Genomic DNA, 15,031 nt, shown 5'->3' on the forward strand with positions numbered 1-15,031 from the left:
GTGCTCGCCCGCTCTCTCTGTTCTACTCAGAGTGGCGTCGGATATGCACTCTGCCAGGGTGGCTGGACGTGACGCTGAGAAAGGGGTACGCGCTGCAGTTTCACTGTCAGCCTCCCCCGTTCTCAGGGGTCGCGGCCCTACAAGGGGAGTTGCGGACTTTTTGGACAAGGGGGCGGTGTCCCTAGTCCCATCGGGGCAGAGGGAGAAGGGGCTCTACTCCCCTTACTTCCAAAAAGACCGGGGGCATGCGACCGATTCTGGACCTGCGCGTTCTGAACAAGTGGGTGTCGAAGCGACCGTTTCGCATGCTCATGACGAAACGTCTCCTGGAGTGCGTGCACCCCGGGGATTTTTGCATCAGCATCGATCTGAAGGATACTTACTTTCATGTTCCTGTTCTGCCGCGCCACAGGAAGTTCCTGCGGTTTGCCTTTCAGGGCCAAGCATACGAGTACACGAGGATTCCGTTCGGGTACGCGTTGGCTCTCCGCACTTTCACCAATTGTGTAGAGGCTGAGTTGGGACCATTGAGAGGTCAGGGGGTCAGGGTTCTGGCCTACCTTGATGACCTGTTGGTTCTGGCACATTCGGCGGAGCAGGCCAGGGTCCACATGTTCCGGCTGTTGACTCAGCTCACTTGCCTGGGCTTTGCGGTGAACTGGAAAAAGAGTGCTCCTCAGCCCAACCGACTGGTAGTGTTTCTGGGGCTCCAGTTGTCTACAGTTTTTATGAGGGCTTGGGTGTCCGAGGCGTGGAGAGAGGCGACTCTGCAGGCCTTGGCACATGTCCAGCCGTCACACATGGTGTCGGTGTATGCCATCACGTCTCTCCTGGGTTTGATGTCGTCAGCCCATGCGGTGGTCACGCTGGGTTTGCTACACATTGAACGCTGGTTTGCTACACATTGAACGCTGGATCCGGTGCGTCACCGCCTTCGTTTGGTCAAGGTCCCGGACTCTCTGGGGCGGGACCTGGCGTTTTGGAGGGACCCGCGCACTCTGCTACAGGGGGTTCCCACGGGCAGGGTGTCGGTTCGGGAACCGGTTTTAACGGACACATCCCTGACGGGCTGGGGCGGGATGTGTCAGTCGCGCTCGGTCAGGGGCGTGTGGTCGCTTACGTGAACAGGGAGGACGGGGTCAGATCTCTGCCCCTCCACCTGTTGGCAGTGCAGATTTGGGAATGGGCTCACATGCACCTCAGATCTTTGAGGGCTCTTCACATTCCCGGAGAACTCAATGTGGGCGCAGACCTGTTGTCCTGGGGGGGTCCCCGGGACGACGAGTGGCGTCTTCACCCCGACATTGTGGCCGAGCTCTGGAGGCGCTTCGGGAGGTTGCAGGTGGATTTGTTCGCGTCCCGGAAGATGCGCACTGCGCAGGACAGGCCCCCGTTGGACGTGTACGCGTTGGCTCATCGGCCGTGGCCGAGAGTATTGTTGTATGTGTTTCCCCCTCTGCAATGCATTCTCCCCGTCATGTCTCGGGTGCGGTCGGAAGGGTTGTCGCTCATTCTGATTGCCCCCTTTCGCCCGGGTGCCCTGTGGTTTGCGGAGGCGGCCCAGATGGCGGTGGGGACGCCGTGGCCGATCCCTTACCGCCACGGGGCGTTGTCGCAGGCGAACGGATCGATCAGGACGTTCCCTGTGCTGGGTCAGCCGCTGCGGGCTTGGCTCCTGAGAGGGCCAGGCAGCTGCGCCGGGGTCTGACGGCAGACGTAGTCACGACCATTCAGGGTGCGAGGGCGGCATCGACGTCGGCTAGTTACTCTAGCCGATGGGGTATCTTCGCCCGCTGGTGTGAGGGCGAGGGGATTGACCCCCTCTGCTGTGACGTGGGCAGTGTCCTGGCGTTCCTGCAGAGTCTCTTTGTGCAGCAAAGGTCCCCTGGCACACTGTAGGTGTACCCATGAGGGTTTCAATGGCGTGTCTGTGTTTAGTCACCCCTTGGTTAAACGGTTTCTTGCCGGGTCCCGCCGTCTCCGGCCGGTGGCCCGGCGGACGTTGCCTCAGTGGGATTTGGCATTGGTTCTGGAGGCGCTGTGTGATGCGCCGTTCGAACCTATTGACCAGATACCGTTGAGAATGTTGTCCCTTAAGACGGCGCTTTTGTTGGCTCTGACCTCTGCTAAGAGTCAGTGACCTTTGTGCGCTGTCGACGCAGCCTGGCTGTCTCACCATTAATGGTGATGGCAGCAGGGTCGTGTTGCTTCCTAACCCGGCTTTTCTGCCCAAGGTGATCAGGGCGTCTTTTCGCTCCATGAGTGAAATTTTGGGCGACGCGGGTGATCGCCTTAAGTAAATAGCCTCAAAAACTGCAAAAGAACGCTGGCTGAGCTGGAACGCTAGCGCGTCCCCATAGCAAGTGATTTGAAACAAACCTTCGTTCAGCCTCTTCAACCTGAATGAAGCTTAAAATTCCATAGCCTCAAAAAAGAACCAAAACAGGTCTCCTCTTTTATTTGACTACTGTAACCTCATTTCACAACGAAACTGAAAAATAACAACTGGCATAGGAAGTAAACATCTGGTCCTATATGATATTAATTGCGCCTAAACCTGCATTACATGGAAATATATTTTTTTATTAATCGCCTTTTCTTACTATTTCTAGTCTAGCGTTTGAAATCATTGAATGGCGCAAGCCATATTTTATTAAAAAGAGGACATTCTCCTGATTAAAATTATGCCCCACTTGTACCTTGAAACTTAAATGAGTCACATACATTATATATTTATTTTTTCCATACAACAGCATCACTCATCATGTTGTGAGTTTAGCTGTTTACTAATGCGGATGAGTATTAGTAAGTAAACCAGAAACTGCAATACAGACTTCTAGACAAAAGCGGAAGTTCCTCACTACGCTGGTGCACAGAGTCTATTGGTATCGGCCGACTACTTCAAAATGACCGATTTATTGCGACCGATTGTGGTGTCTGAAAAGGCATCATGCTTACCTAATTTTTATAATAGACTAACGTTTATCCAGTCACGTGTCAATGACAGGTAATATAGTGCCAGGCTGCTTAGTTGCACAGTATATAAGGTGAGAACTATCTCACTTAGTCAACACATTTAAAAAAAACTAAACACTTCGAACTCGATACTGCATCTAAAAGCAAGACACAAAGAAGCCTGCTGAGTTTCGACAAACAACAGTTGTTGCTAAGACCGTGGCCCCTGCCACCAATCAGACTCCATCATAGGCGGAAATCCCGGGGGAAAACTATGATTTGCCCCCCCATTATAGAACTGTAAACATTACTATGTAAATTCAGCAATATTAATAAGATGCAATGAAAGCACTTGTTCTGATTATAGAAAAATAATAGCATGCAGAATTACTACTGTTAACTTTCTTCAGCCTGAGAATTTTTTGTCGGCATTCGTCAGGCTGACGTCTACGGCATGAAGAACTTCTTAGCTGCTGCTTCATCTGGCAGAGGTTTGGGGAAGCCCAAGTGGACCTCTTTGCGTCCAGAACAGACAGAACGCACACTGCCATCTGTGGTTCTCACTGTCTCAGACAGATTGCATCCCTCTCGGGGTAGACGTGTTTGTGCACCACCCCTGGCCTCTGGGTCTCCTTTACGCATTTCCTCAGTAACGCTGCATAGCACGTCTGCTGACCCGGATCAGAGCGGAGGGGCTTCTGGTCATTTTGATGGCACTCGATCGCCCCGTGGCTTTCTGGTACCTGGAAATGATCCAGTTGCTGGCGGGCCGTCCGTGGGCGGTTCCTTTCAGACAGGACACAGTCTCAAGCGGAGGGCTCGATTCTACACCCTCCCACCCTCATGGTCCCTGAACCTGACAGGCTTTTGAATAAGGGCTTGTCCGGTGCGGTGGTCCGCACCATCCAGGGTGCTAGGGCAGCATTTACGTCCAAAATGTATTCCATTCGGTGGAATATGTTCGTGACATGGTGCGCACAGAGGTCTTCTGACCCTTTGTGTTGTCCTGTGGAGGACATCCTGTCATTTTTAAAGTATCTCTATGATATTGATAGGTTGCCGTCTACTATCCATGGATACGCATCGGCTATCTCTGCGTGCCATGAGGGTTTTGCTGGGAACACTGTTTTCAGCCACCCTCTACTCCGCCGTTTCCTTTTGGGTACACGCCGCCTGCACCCAGTGGCCAGACTGGGCACTCCTCAGTGCGACCTTGCTAAGACTTTGCTAAGACTGAGGGCTCTCCATTCAAGCCCTTGCAACAGTGTTTTCTTAAGCTGCTCTTCCTTAAAACTGCCTTGCTCCAGGTCTGTCAGACTGACTCCCCAGCTGTTTATCTGTTATTCAGATTCCCAGGTGGGTCCTCCGCTTTCTAAGCAGTGTCTCTAAGCTTTGTTACTGGCCTACACTTTGTCCTACGAGACGTCTGGCTCTATTGTTCCAGAAGGTCTCCGTGCACACTCCACACTCCTTTAGGGAGCTCCGCTCCACTAAAATAACCAGAGTTACATTCCCGGTAACTAAGGGTTTCCCTCTGCGTACCTTAAATTTCTAAAAAGATTCACCATATGTAAAATTGGTGGCCTTTGATCCTGTCTGAATGAGGTATAAGTCTCTTCTTATTCAAACATGGAAAATAACTTAAAATGAGCTGAATTTAATTTATAACAGGTAGAAAGTTACAGAAATGTCAAGACATTGGTATCAGTATTGGCATCAACCAATTACATTATATGATCATCGGCTATCGGTATCGGCCAATCATTTTCATATCGCAGCATCCCTACTTTTTAATTAAGTTTTTCTTCAGCTTTGCCACTTCCTCTGCCTTACAGCCCTCCACGCCTGCAAACCGCATTACAGTAAGCTACAAAACAGAGATAAAGGTATTGATGAGAGAAAATTTTCTAAAGTATGCAATAATTACCTATAATTAAAGGACTAAAACCAAATTATCAGCCCAAGGCAATCAGACTCCTACCCCCCACCATTACTCTTGCAACTATTCAAAAGTGAAAGGAGTAGTTTTGTTACAAAAGCATCAGTTGGGTAACTTTGATTGTGTTGGTATAAAATTTTGGCCACTATAAAACACATACAGTGAATATAAAAAGTCTACACACCCCTGTTAAAATGCCAGGTTCTTGTGATGTAAAAGAATGATAGAATGACAAAGATAAATCATGTCAGAACTTTTTCCACCTTTATTGTGACCTATAACGTGAACAATTAAATTGAAAAACAAACAAATCTTTGAGGGGGAAAAATCTAAAATAAAAAACTCAACCTGGTTGCATAAGTGTGCACACTCTTAAACTAAAACTAGTACTTTTGAAGCACCTTTTGATTTTATTACAGCACTCAGTCTTTTTGGGTAGGAGTCTATTAGCATGGCACATCTTGACGTGGCAATATTTGCCCACTGCAAAATCTCTCCACATCTGTCAGATTGCAAGGACATCTCCTGTGCACAGCCCTCTTCAGATCACCCCACAGATGTTCAATTGGATTCAGGTCTGAGCTCTGGCAGTGCCATTCCAAAACGTTAATTTTCTTCAGGCGAAGGCATGCATTTGTGGATTTGGATGTGTTCTTTGGGTCGCTGTCGTGCTGAGAGGTGAAATTCCTCTTTATCTTCAGCTTTGTAATGGATGCTTGAAAGTTTTGTGCCAAAATTGGCTGGTATTTGGAACTGTTCATAATTCCCTCCACCCTGACTAAGCTGAAGAAAAACAGCCCCAAAGCATTATGCTGCCACCACCATGCTTCACTGTGGGTATGGTGTCCTTTGGGTAATGTGCAGCGTTGTTTTTGGGTCAAACATACCTTTTGGAATTATGGCCAAAAAGTTCAACTTTGGTTTCATCAGACCATAACACATTTTCCCACATACTTTGGGGAGACTTGATGTTTGTTTTTGCAAACTTCAGCCAGGATTGGATGTTTTTCTTTGTAAGAAAAGGCTTTCGATCTTGCCACCCTACCCCATAACCCAATCATATGAAGAATACAGGAGATTGTTGTCACATGTAACACACAGCCAGTACTTGCCAGAAATTCCTGCAGTTCCTTTAATGTTCCTGTAGGCCTCTTGGAAGCCTCCCTGACCTGTTTTCTTCTTTTCATAAATTTTGGAGGGACATCCAGTTCTTAGGAAAGTCTCTGCCATATTTTTTCCACTTGTTGATGTCTTCACTGTGTTTCATGGTATATCGAATGCTTTGGAAATTCTTTTGTATCCTTCTCCTGACTGATATCTTTGAGATCCCTCTGATGCTTCGGAAGCTCTATGTGGACCATGGCTTTTGCTCTGAGATGCAACTAAGAAAATGTCAGGAAAATCTTACTAGAACAGCTGAACTTTATTTGTGATTAAGCAGAGTCACTTTAAATGATGGCAGGTGTTTAATGACTTCTAATTAACATGAGTTTGAATGTGATTAGTTAATTCTGAACACAGCCACATCCTCAGTTATAAGAGGGTGTGCACACTTATGCAAGCAGGTCATTGTAAGGTTTTTAGTTTTCATTTTTCCCCTTCAAACATTTCAGTTTGTTTTTCAATTGAAATGTTCACATTATAGGTCACATTAAAAGTGGAAAAAGTTCTGACATGATTTATCTTTGTCTCATTCTTTTACATCACAAAAACCTGGCATTTTAACAGGGGTGTGCAGACTTCTACTATCCAGTGTAAATACATTGAAATTGGAAGAGGTAAAGATACAGTGCCTTGCGAAAGTATTTGGCCTCCTTGAACTTTTTGACCTTTTACCACATTTCAGGCCTCAAACATAAAGATATAAAACTGTAATTTTTTGTGAAGAATCAACAACAAGTGGGACACAATTATGAAGTGGAACGAAATTCATTGGATATTTCAAACCTTTTTAACAAATAAAAAACTGAAAAATTGGGCGTGCAAACTTTTTCAGCCCCTTTACTTTCAGTGCAGCAAACTCTCTCCAGAAGTTCAGTGAGGATCTCTGAATGATCCAATGTTGACCTAAATGACTAATGATGATAAATAGAATCCACCTGTGTGTAATCAAGTCTCCTTATAAATGCACCTGCTCTGTGATAGTCTCAGAGGTCCGTTTAAAGCTCAGAGAGCATCATGAAGAACAGGGAACACACCAGGCAGGTCCGAGATACTGTTGTCGAGAAGTTTAAAGCCGGATTTGGATACAAAAAAAGATCCCAAGCCTTAAACATCCCAAGGAGCACTATGCAAGCGATAATATTGAAATGGAAGGAGTATCAGACCACTGCAAATCTACGAAGACCCGGCCGTCCCTCTAAACTTTCAGCTCATACAAGGAGAAGACTGATCAGAGATGCAGCCAAGAGGCCCATGATCACTCTGGATGAACTGCAGAGATCTACAGCTGAGGTGGGAGACTCTGTCCATAGGACAACAATCAGTCGTATATTGCACAAATCTGGCCTCTGTGGAAGAGTGGCAAGAAGAAAGCCATTTCTTAAAGATATCCATAAAAAAGTGTCATTTAAAGTTTGCCACAAGCCACCTGAGAGACACACCAAACATGTGGAAGAAGGTGCTCTGGTCAGATGAAACCAAAATCGAACTTTTTGGCAACAATGCAAAACGTTATGTTTGGCGTAAAAGCAACACAGCTCATCACCCTGAACACACCATCCCCACTGTCAAACATGGTGGGGGCAGCATCATGGTTTGGGCCTGCTTTTCTTCAGCAGGGACAGGGAAGATGGTTAAAATTGATGGGAAGATGGATGGAGCCGAATACAGGACCAATCTGGAAGAAAACCTGATGGAGTCTGCAAAAGACCTGAGACTGGGACGGAGATTTGTCTTCCAACAAGACAATGATCAAAAACATAAAGCAAAATCTACAATGGAATGGTTCACAAATAAACATATCCAGGTGTTAGAATGGCCAAGTCAAAGTCCAGACCTGAATCCAATCGAGAATCTGTGGAAAGAACTGAAAACTGCTGTTCACAAACGCTCTCCATCCAACCTCACTGAGCTTGAGCTGTTTTGCAAGAAGGAATGGGCAAAGATTTCAGTCTCTCGATGTGCAAAACTGATAGAGACATACCCCAAGCAACTTACAGCTGTAATCGCAGCAAAAGGTGGCGCTACAAAGTATTAACTTAAGGGGGCTGAATAATTGTGCACGCCCAATTTTTCAGTTTTTTATTTGTTAAAAAGGTTTGAAATTTTCAAAAAATTTCGTTCCACTTCATGATTGTGTCCCACTTGTTGTTGATTCTTCACAAAAAATTACAGTTTTATATCTTTATGTTTGAAGCCTGAAATGTGGCAAAAGGTTGAAAAGTTCAAGGGGGCCGAAATATTTCGCAAGGCACTGTACATTAAAATAAAGTGCATACTTACTTAAAATTGCATTCACTTTTCCATGGTTTAGCTTGTTTTCACCCTCCGGACACTTTCCATGTATCCAAAAGCCACTGAAATGGCACATTCCTCTTCCATAAAAAAAAACCTTCAAAAAGCAAGTGAAACAACCACAGACAATCCCTTTGCGCTTCTTGATGAACAGCTGCAAGTCGGAAAGAAGAGATGTAGAAACTGCAGTCCGGATAAAGTTCTTGCTGAACCATTCTTGAAACAGGTCTCAGTGTATTCTTCCTTGTAATATTGTTCAACACCATCACACAAGCCGCGCACAGCTTTGACTTGGTCAGGGCCTACAAGACATGGAAGAGAGACAAGGTAGACAGACATTAAAGGGGAACAATGACGGAGATGTACAATTCATTTATCAATAAATCATAAATCAATAAAGTAATTGTTTGACTGTCTCTTGAAGCAAGCAGCTCTCTCGCTCAGGGAGACCATGGTTGATCCAGCGGGAGTGCAGTGTCACTGGATTACTGTGCTCTCCCCGCACTAATGTGTTTGATAGAACTTTAAAATAATGATAACCAACGTTAAAAAACAATGTTCTGTCACACAATGTCCTGCAGCATCATGTAAAATATTTCTGAGTGGTCGAACTTTCCTGGTCAAGACCTGGAATCTGGGCCTCTGTGCTTAACTGAGCTGAGAGGTTTTCCTGTAATTCTGTCTACTGAACGCGTAAATAGGAAACCAGTGACCTAAAAGTTTCCTTTTATTTGCCAGAGATATAATAAAAAGTTTCCAGGCATGTTATTTATCACATAAAATGTATGTTTATTCCAAAAGTAATTGTGGTTCCTGAAATGTGTTTTTGAGAAACAGAACATATCAAGCAGATATTTGTTATGTCACTGAGTTCCAACACATTAATGGGGGAAAAGCACTATTACTCAGTGATGCTGCAGACCCGCTAACTTAAGAGATGCCTGCTTCAACAGTCCAACAATCACTTTAAGCTATTAATGAACATGGACAATATTTTAGAAATTTCTCATTGTTTCTCTTTAACAAGACTTGCATAATGGCAAAAATAGAGGACACATTACACCAGGACTTACTTATACTCAAGAGAATTGCCTTCATATTCTTTTATTTTCCTCCAGAAGTTTCCAAACCTCTTCTTTACATGAATCACATGGCTGCCATGGTGTGAATGTGTTTTTGATAGGGTCCCTATATTCACTTAGTGGACTGCCTGGATTTATGATTTGGTTGGCGGATGAGGACAATTACATTTCTCGAGGTGACTGCTTTCTCCTGTTTGACACTGGTGAAGATTCCTCCTTGTTCTCAGCAGGTACTTTGGGTGTTGAGGAGAATAGTCCCTGAGAAGGACTCCATGGGACTCACATTTCTCAGTTGTTGGTTGTCCTTCTGTTGGTCCATGTTCAGTTAAAAAACTGGTGGAATGTGAGGGATGAAAACTTCAGGGGACAAGGGGGCCACTGAGAGTGGAGTGGAGAAATGCTGTTGGCTAGGTAAAGCACATGGGAGGTGAGACTGGGGAGTCATTAAGACTGGACGGGAGAGAGACTGCTGGTTAGTTGGAACAGATAAGAGGTGGGACTGAGGGGGCATAGTAATTACAGGGGGGATGTCGGCAGCAACCTAGGTGGGATGGGTGGTAGGATGTTGAGTACCATAAAAACAGGCTGCAGCCACGTCATTGCATCTTCTTTTCTCCTTACTGGTGTGTGTACTTTTTTTAGTTTTTTGTGGATGAAGATTTGTTATCTTTATCCACTTCACTGTTGTTCGATAAAACCACCCATCTGACCACCGAGCCAGCACCTTCTGTCCAGGCTTCAGGATGTCAAATCATTATTGGACTGTCATCTTCTCTCAGGATGTCAAGGATATAAAAATTTTTTGCAGCAAATCCATCCTCAAATCTCACAAACACAAAAAGACCTACAAAATATTATAAGAAGCATATTTAATCATCAGATTTGAACTGCACACCCACAATCATCACCCACACAATATTTAAGGGTATAAACAATTCTGTATTTTGAAAATGCATTCAAATTAAAAAATTTCAATATTTTTATTATTTACTACTAAAAATATGATTCTGCTTATCTTTCTGAGCAGAGTGGGGAGTGTGTGTGGTGGGAGAATCTGTGACAACTAGACCCAACTGGAAAACATGGTTTAAGAGTTTTATTTTACTTTCACAAAATCACATTTCCACTAAACATTTCTAAACGCTTTTGCTACACTGTGAATCATAATAATGTATTGCATTTATAAAGCGCTTTTCATTATAGAAACATTCTCAAAGTGCATGTGGGATTTTTTTTTAAACAAGGTAAATTTGACAAATGTAAGCAAATAATTAATTAAAACCAGATTTGAAATATTTTTGGGATGTAAAACGAATGATATTAACAAATAATTTTGTGAATTGATGCATGTCCAGAGCTTGTACATTTTCGTGAACGCAATAAAACTTTCATATTTTTCACTACAATGTCGACTGGGTAGATTACTTTAATCTATGATTAAGGATACTACCTCCACGGTGACAGGCTTTGATCTTGGTCACTGCTAGAGATGTATCCATACCTTTTTTGTGAGTACAAGTATCAGGTGTATGTTGTAGCCTCGCAAAAATTATTAGGAGATACATTATCGCTAATCAGTGGAAGATGGAATTGAAAATGACAGCAGTAAACCATCTAACAGGTAGGTTTGTTATTTAGTGATAATGAGTTGGAAAGGTAAAAAACTCACAATTAGGTAAACGTATTGTATTCTTAATTAGCCAACATTAGGGTTAGATAGATAGATACAGTTACCACCACTTTAAACAGAGTAGCAATGTAGTTATAAACCAATGCTGATTTGCTTTTAAAGCTATGTCGGCTGAGCCTGGTTGGTCCCTTTTTGGTGTTGGAGGGCCAGTAGGGCGCTCTCCTCCCTCTGGTCTAAAGATCAATTCCAATAACCCAGGTCAGTTAAAAGGATTCTGCCCTGTGAAGGGTGCTGTCTTTCAAATGGGACGTTAAACAGGTGTCCTGATTCTCTCTGGTCTAAAGATCCTATGGCACTTATTCAAAGAGTAGGGGTGTTAACCATGGTGTTTTAGTAAGGTCAAATTTCCATTATGGAAATCAAATCATCCCAGCTTTCAATTTACCATTTGCAAAAGCCCTGCCCACCTTAGTTATTGTTGCTACGCCCATCAAGTTGTGCTTCTTTCTAAGTGGCAACTAATGTAAACAGCCAAGCATGGAGGGGAAAAGTAGCATATCACTGGCCAGTGTAAATGATTCTTTTTGGAGTAATACCTCTGCGATATTCTCCAAATCGAGGCAAAGGGGATAGCAATATGCAGTGGAAGGATATACTCACAATATTCAGATAAACAAGGAAGGGGACACAGTAATTGAAACACAAGCATACAGATCTCAATCAAAGAATGAGAAACCCTATAAACTCATCCTAAAATACGACCAGCCCAACCTTGTGGACCAGTCATGCTGGCTCAATTATAGTGTCTCAATTATCTCCTCCCCTTCCCCTGTATCTATTCCTCAGGTCATTGCAGCAATTGAGAATATGTTGTCAGTCAACTTCTCTGGTAAAAATAAATTAAATAAAATGAATGAAGTACAGAGCCTGCTGGCTAGCTATCTACCAGAGTGCACTTTATACTTTAGTTTTTTTCATAAATACATAACTATTCTGTATTTCACAGAACTATTCCATGATTTAGGGAACACGTGGCAACCCTACTGTTATATAAAGTAAACAGATGCATTATTAAATCCTATTATTTTCCTCAATTCTAAAATGCTGAAAACATAATCACAATAGAAAAAATTGAAAAACAGCAATTAAGATTTTTTGGAGAGGCTGTGTTGTGTGTTGTCTTTTAAATGCTAATACTTGTTTACTGGGAACTTTCTGAGTAAACAACTAATTCAAGGCTACTGAGCTCCCTGAGCTGAAATTTCCTACCATCGTTGTCATCATTCGGCTCTTTGTCCATCTCTTTCATTTTCTGCGCTAGGGTGCGCTGCCTCTTTGACAACTCTCTCGAAGTACCTTCTGACTTCTTCATTCTGTGGTAGTTGAAATAAAAAATAGAATTTTAACAAAATACATTTTCGAAACTTTAAACTGAACATTGTTACGGCATTGGCAGCATCATCTATGGATAAAGTTAGTTAAAGTTGCTTAATAGCTAAGCTAGCTAGACAAATGAATGTACAGTACTGTAGCTCACCCAAGCCTAATGACAAGCTATATAGCCACTAGAGTTAGCTGAGTCAGTTTGTCAGATAACTGTGCTGTTTACTGTGCCCAAAGTCATGCAGGGACTGGAGGAGACCGCTCAGTCCAACTGATCCACAAATTATTTTAGAACAAATACGAAGGCATACACACACAGCCATTTCTCTCTCTGGCATAACAGATTCCCTCTGAACTAGCTAGCTAATGTTAGCAGATGTAGTTAGCTAATATTACTCTAATGCTAAGCTAACGTTTGCTAACCGAAGTCAAGTAATCACGCGAAATCATCACCGCTTAACTCAATGTAATGTAAACGTATAGTCTTAGTTATTACTAAAATACAATCAAAAGGCTAGCTATCTAATGATAGCTGCCTAACTTTGTTAGCTAGCTAGCAAGCTAAGCAACCTAGATAGCAAGTGACTGTTGCTCTGCTTGCGTAGCTAGCAAACTAAACTAGCTAGATTGCTATGTCTGACAAAAAATAAATAGCTTGATGGGAAAATTTGTTAACTACATATTTCGGTTATACTTGCATAATATCAAAAACAAACAATTGTTCTCCTCACCTGCTTGGTACAGTAGGCAGTGGCAAAAAGTTCAGTGTATGTGATTATAATTCCTTGTCCCGTCAAAACGAAATACGTTTATTTACCCGTTATTTAGTTTTTTTACTAAAACGGAAAAAACTGATCTTTTTTCTTAACACATAAACAAAATGACTTGATATTTCGATATGTGTGGAGCGAAATGTGAAATGCCTGTAATTGGCCATTTGTTTACTTTGGACAATGAAATAATGATCAAACGAGTAATTTCTTGGTTTCTTCAGAAAAACCAAAAAACTAATTTTTAAGTTAATTTTTTGTTTCCTCGTCCCTGCACTAAAGTCAGAAACCCCCCCTGATATTTAGATTTTCCCCTGAGGGTGGTGCTAAATCTAGAATGCCTGTCATTGGCTAAATACACAGGATACGCATTTGTTGTCCCCTCCATGAACTGCCACCTTAACGTGGTGGAGGGGTTTGAGTACCCGAGTGACCCTAGGAGCTATGTTGTCTGGGGCTACATGCCCCTGGTAGGATCTCCCAAGGCAAACAGGTCCTAGGCGACGGGTCAGACTAAGAGCGGTTCAAAAACCCCTTAATGATGAGCAATATTTTGAGTTCTGTGACGTTGCCCGGTATGGCGCAGCTGGGGCCCCACCCTGGAGCCTGGCCCAGGGTTGGGGCTCGTACGCGAGCGCCTGGTGGCCGGGCCTTTCCCCATGGGGCCCGGCCGGGCTCAACCTGAAGGAGCGACGTGGGGCTGCCTTCCCGTGGGCTCACCACCCACAGGAGGGACCATAGGGGCCGGTGCGGAGAGGATCGGGCGGCAGTCGAAGGCGGGGGTCTAGACAACCCGATCCCTGGACATGGAAACTAGCTCTAGGGACGTGGAACGTCACCTCTCTAGCGGGGAAGGAGCCTGAGATTGTGCGTGAGGTTGAGAGGTTCCGACTAGAGGTAGTCGGGATCACCTCTACGCACGGCTTGGGAGAGGATGGACTCTTCACCACTCTGGAGTTGCCCATGGTGAGAGGCGGCGGGCTGGTGTGGGTTTGCTTATAGCTCCCCAGCTCTGCCGCCATGTGTTGGAGTTTACCCCGGTGAACGAGAGGGTCGTTTCCCTGCGCCTACGGGTCGGGGATAGGTCTCTCACTGTTGTTTGTGCCTACGGGCCGAATGGCAGTGCAGAGTACCCGACCTTCTTGGAGTCTCTGGGACGGGTGCTGGAAAGTGCTCCGACTGGGGACTCTATCGTTCTATTGGGGGACTTCAACACCCACGTGGGCAACAACAGTGACACCTGGAGGGGTGTGATTGGGAGGAACAGCCCCCCTAATCTGAACCCAAGCAGTGTTCAGTTATTGGACTTCTGTGCTAGTCACAGTTTGTCCATAACGAACACAATGTTCAGGCATAAGGGTGTCCATCAGTGCACATGGCACCAGGACACCCAAGGCCGCAGGTCGATGATCGACTTTGTTGTCGTTTCATCTGACCTGCGGCCGTATGTCTTGGACACTCGGGTGAAGAGAGGGGCGGAGCTATCAACTGATCACCACCTGGTGGTGAGTTGGATCCGATGGCGGGGGAGGAAGCTGGACAGACTCAGCAGGCCCAAGCGTACTGTGAGGGTCTGCTGGGAACGTCTGGCCGAGTCTCCTGTCAGAGAGATCTTTAACTCCCACCTCCGGCAGAGCTTCGACTGGATCCCGAGGGAGGCTGGAGATATTGAGTCCGAGTGGACCATGTTCTGAGGACATGAGAAACCAAAATTGTGGACAAATATCAACAATCTCACGGTTACATGTCCATCTCCAGAGATCTAGATGTTCCTTTGTCCACAGTGCACAGCATTATCAAGACGTTTGCAACCCAT

At 44.6% G+C, this 15,031-nt stretch overlaps 1 protein-coding gene across 6 annotated transcripts in view; it reads right to left on the reverse strand.

Annotated features, from left to right (window-relative positions):
* homer1b (homer scaffold protein 1b) overlaps positions 1-15,031 on the reverse strand; it is a 198,745-nt gene that overhangs the window by 166,874 nt on the left and 16,840 nt on the right. Inside the window, exons 2-5 of one of the 6 annotated variants that reach the window (XM_034296249.1) lie at positions 12,332-12,435; positions 9,424-10,276; positions 8,339-8,652; positions 4,743-4,822 (exon numbers count right to left, since the gene is read on the reverse strand). The exons of 2 other annotated variants lie outside the window; for them this stretch is intronic. In XM_034296249.1, coding sequence (XP_034152140.1) covers positions 4,743-4,813 — 71 coding nt within the window. In that variant the 5' untranslated portion in view covers positions 4,814-4,822; positions 8,339-8,652; positions 9,424-10,276; positions 12,332-12,435. The remainder of the gene's footprint in view (positions 1-4,742; positions 4,823-8,338; positions 8,653-9,423; positions 10,277-12,331; positions 12,436-15,031) is intronic. 3 more of the 6 variants (XM_034296250.1, XM_034296251.1, XM_020044810.3) reach the window with 3 other exon arrangements.

This window comes from Esox lucius, chromosome 13 (assembly GCF_011004845.1).
Source record: "Esox lucius isolate fEsoLuc1 chromosome 13, fEsoLuc1.pri, whole genome shotgun sequence".
NCBI lineage: Eukaryota > Metazoa > Chordata > Actinopteri > Esociformes > Esocidae > Esox > Esox lucius.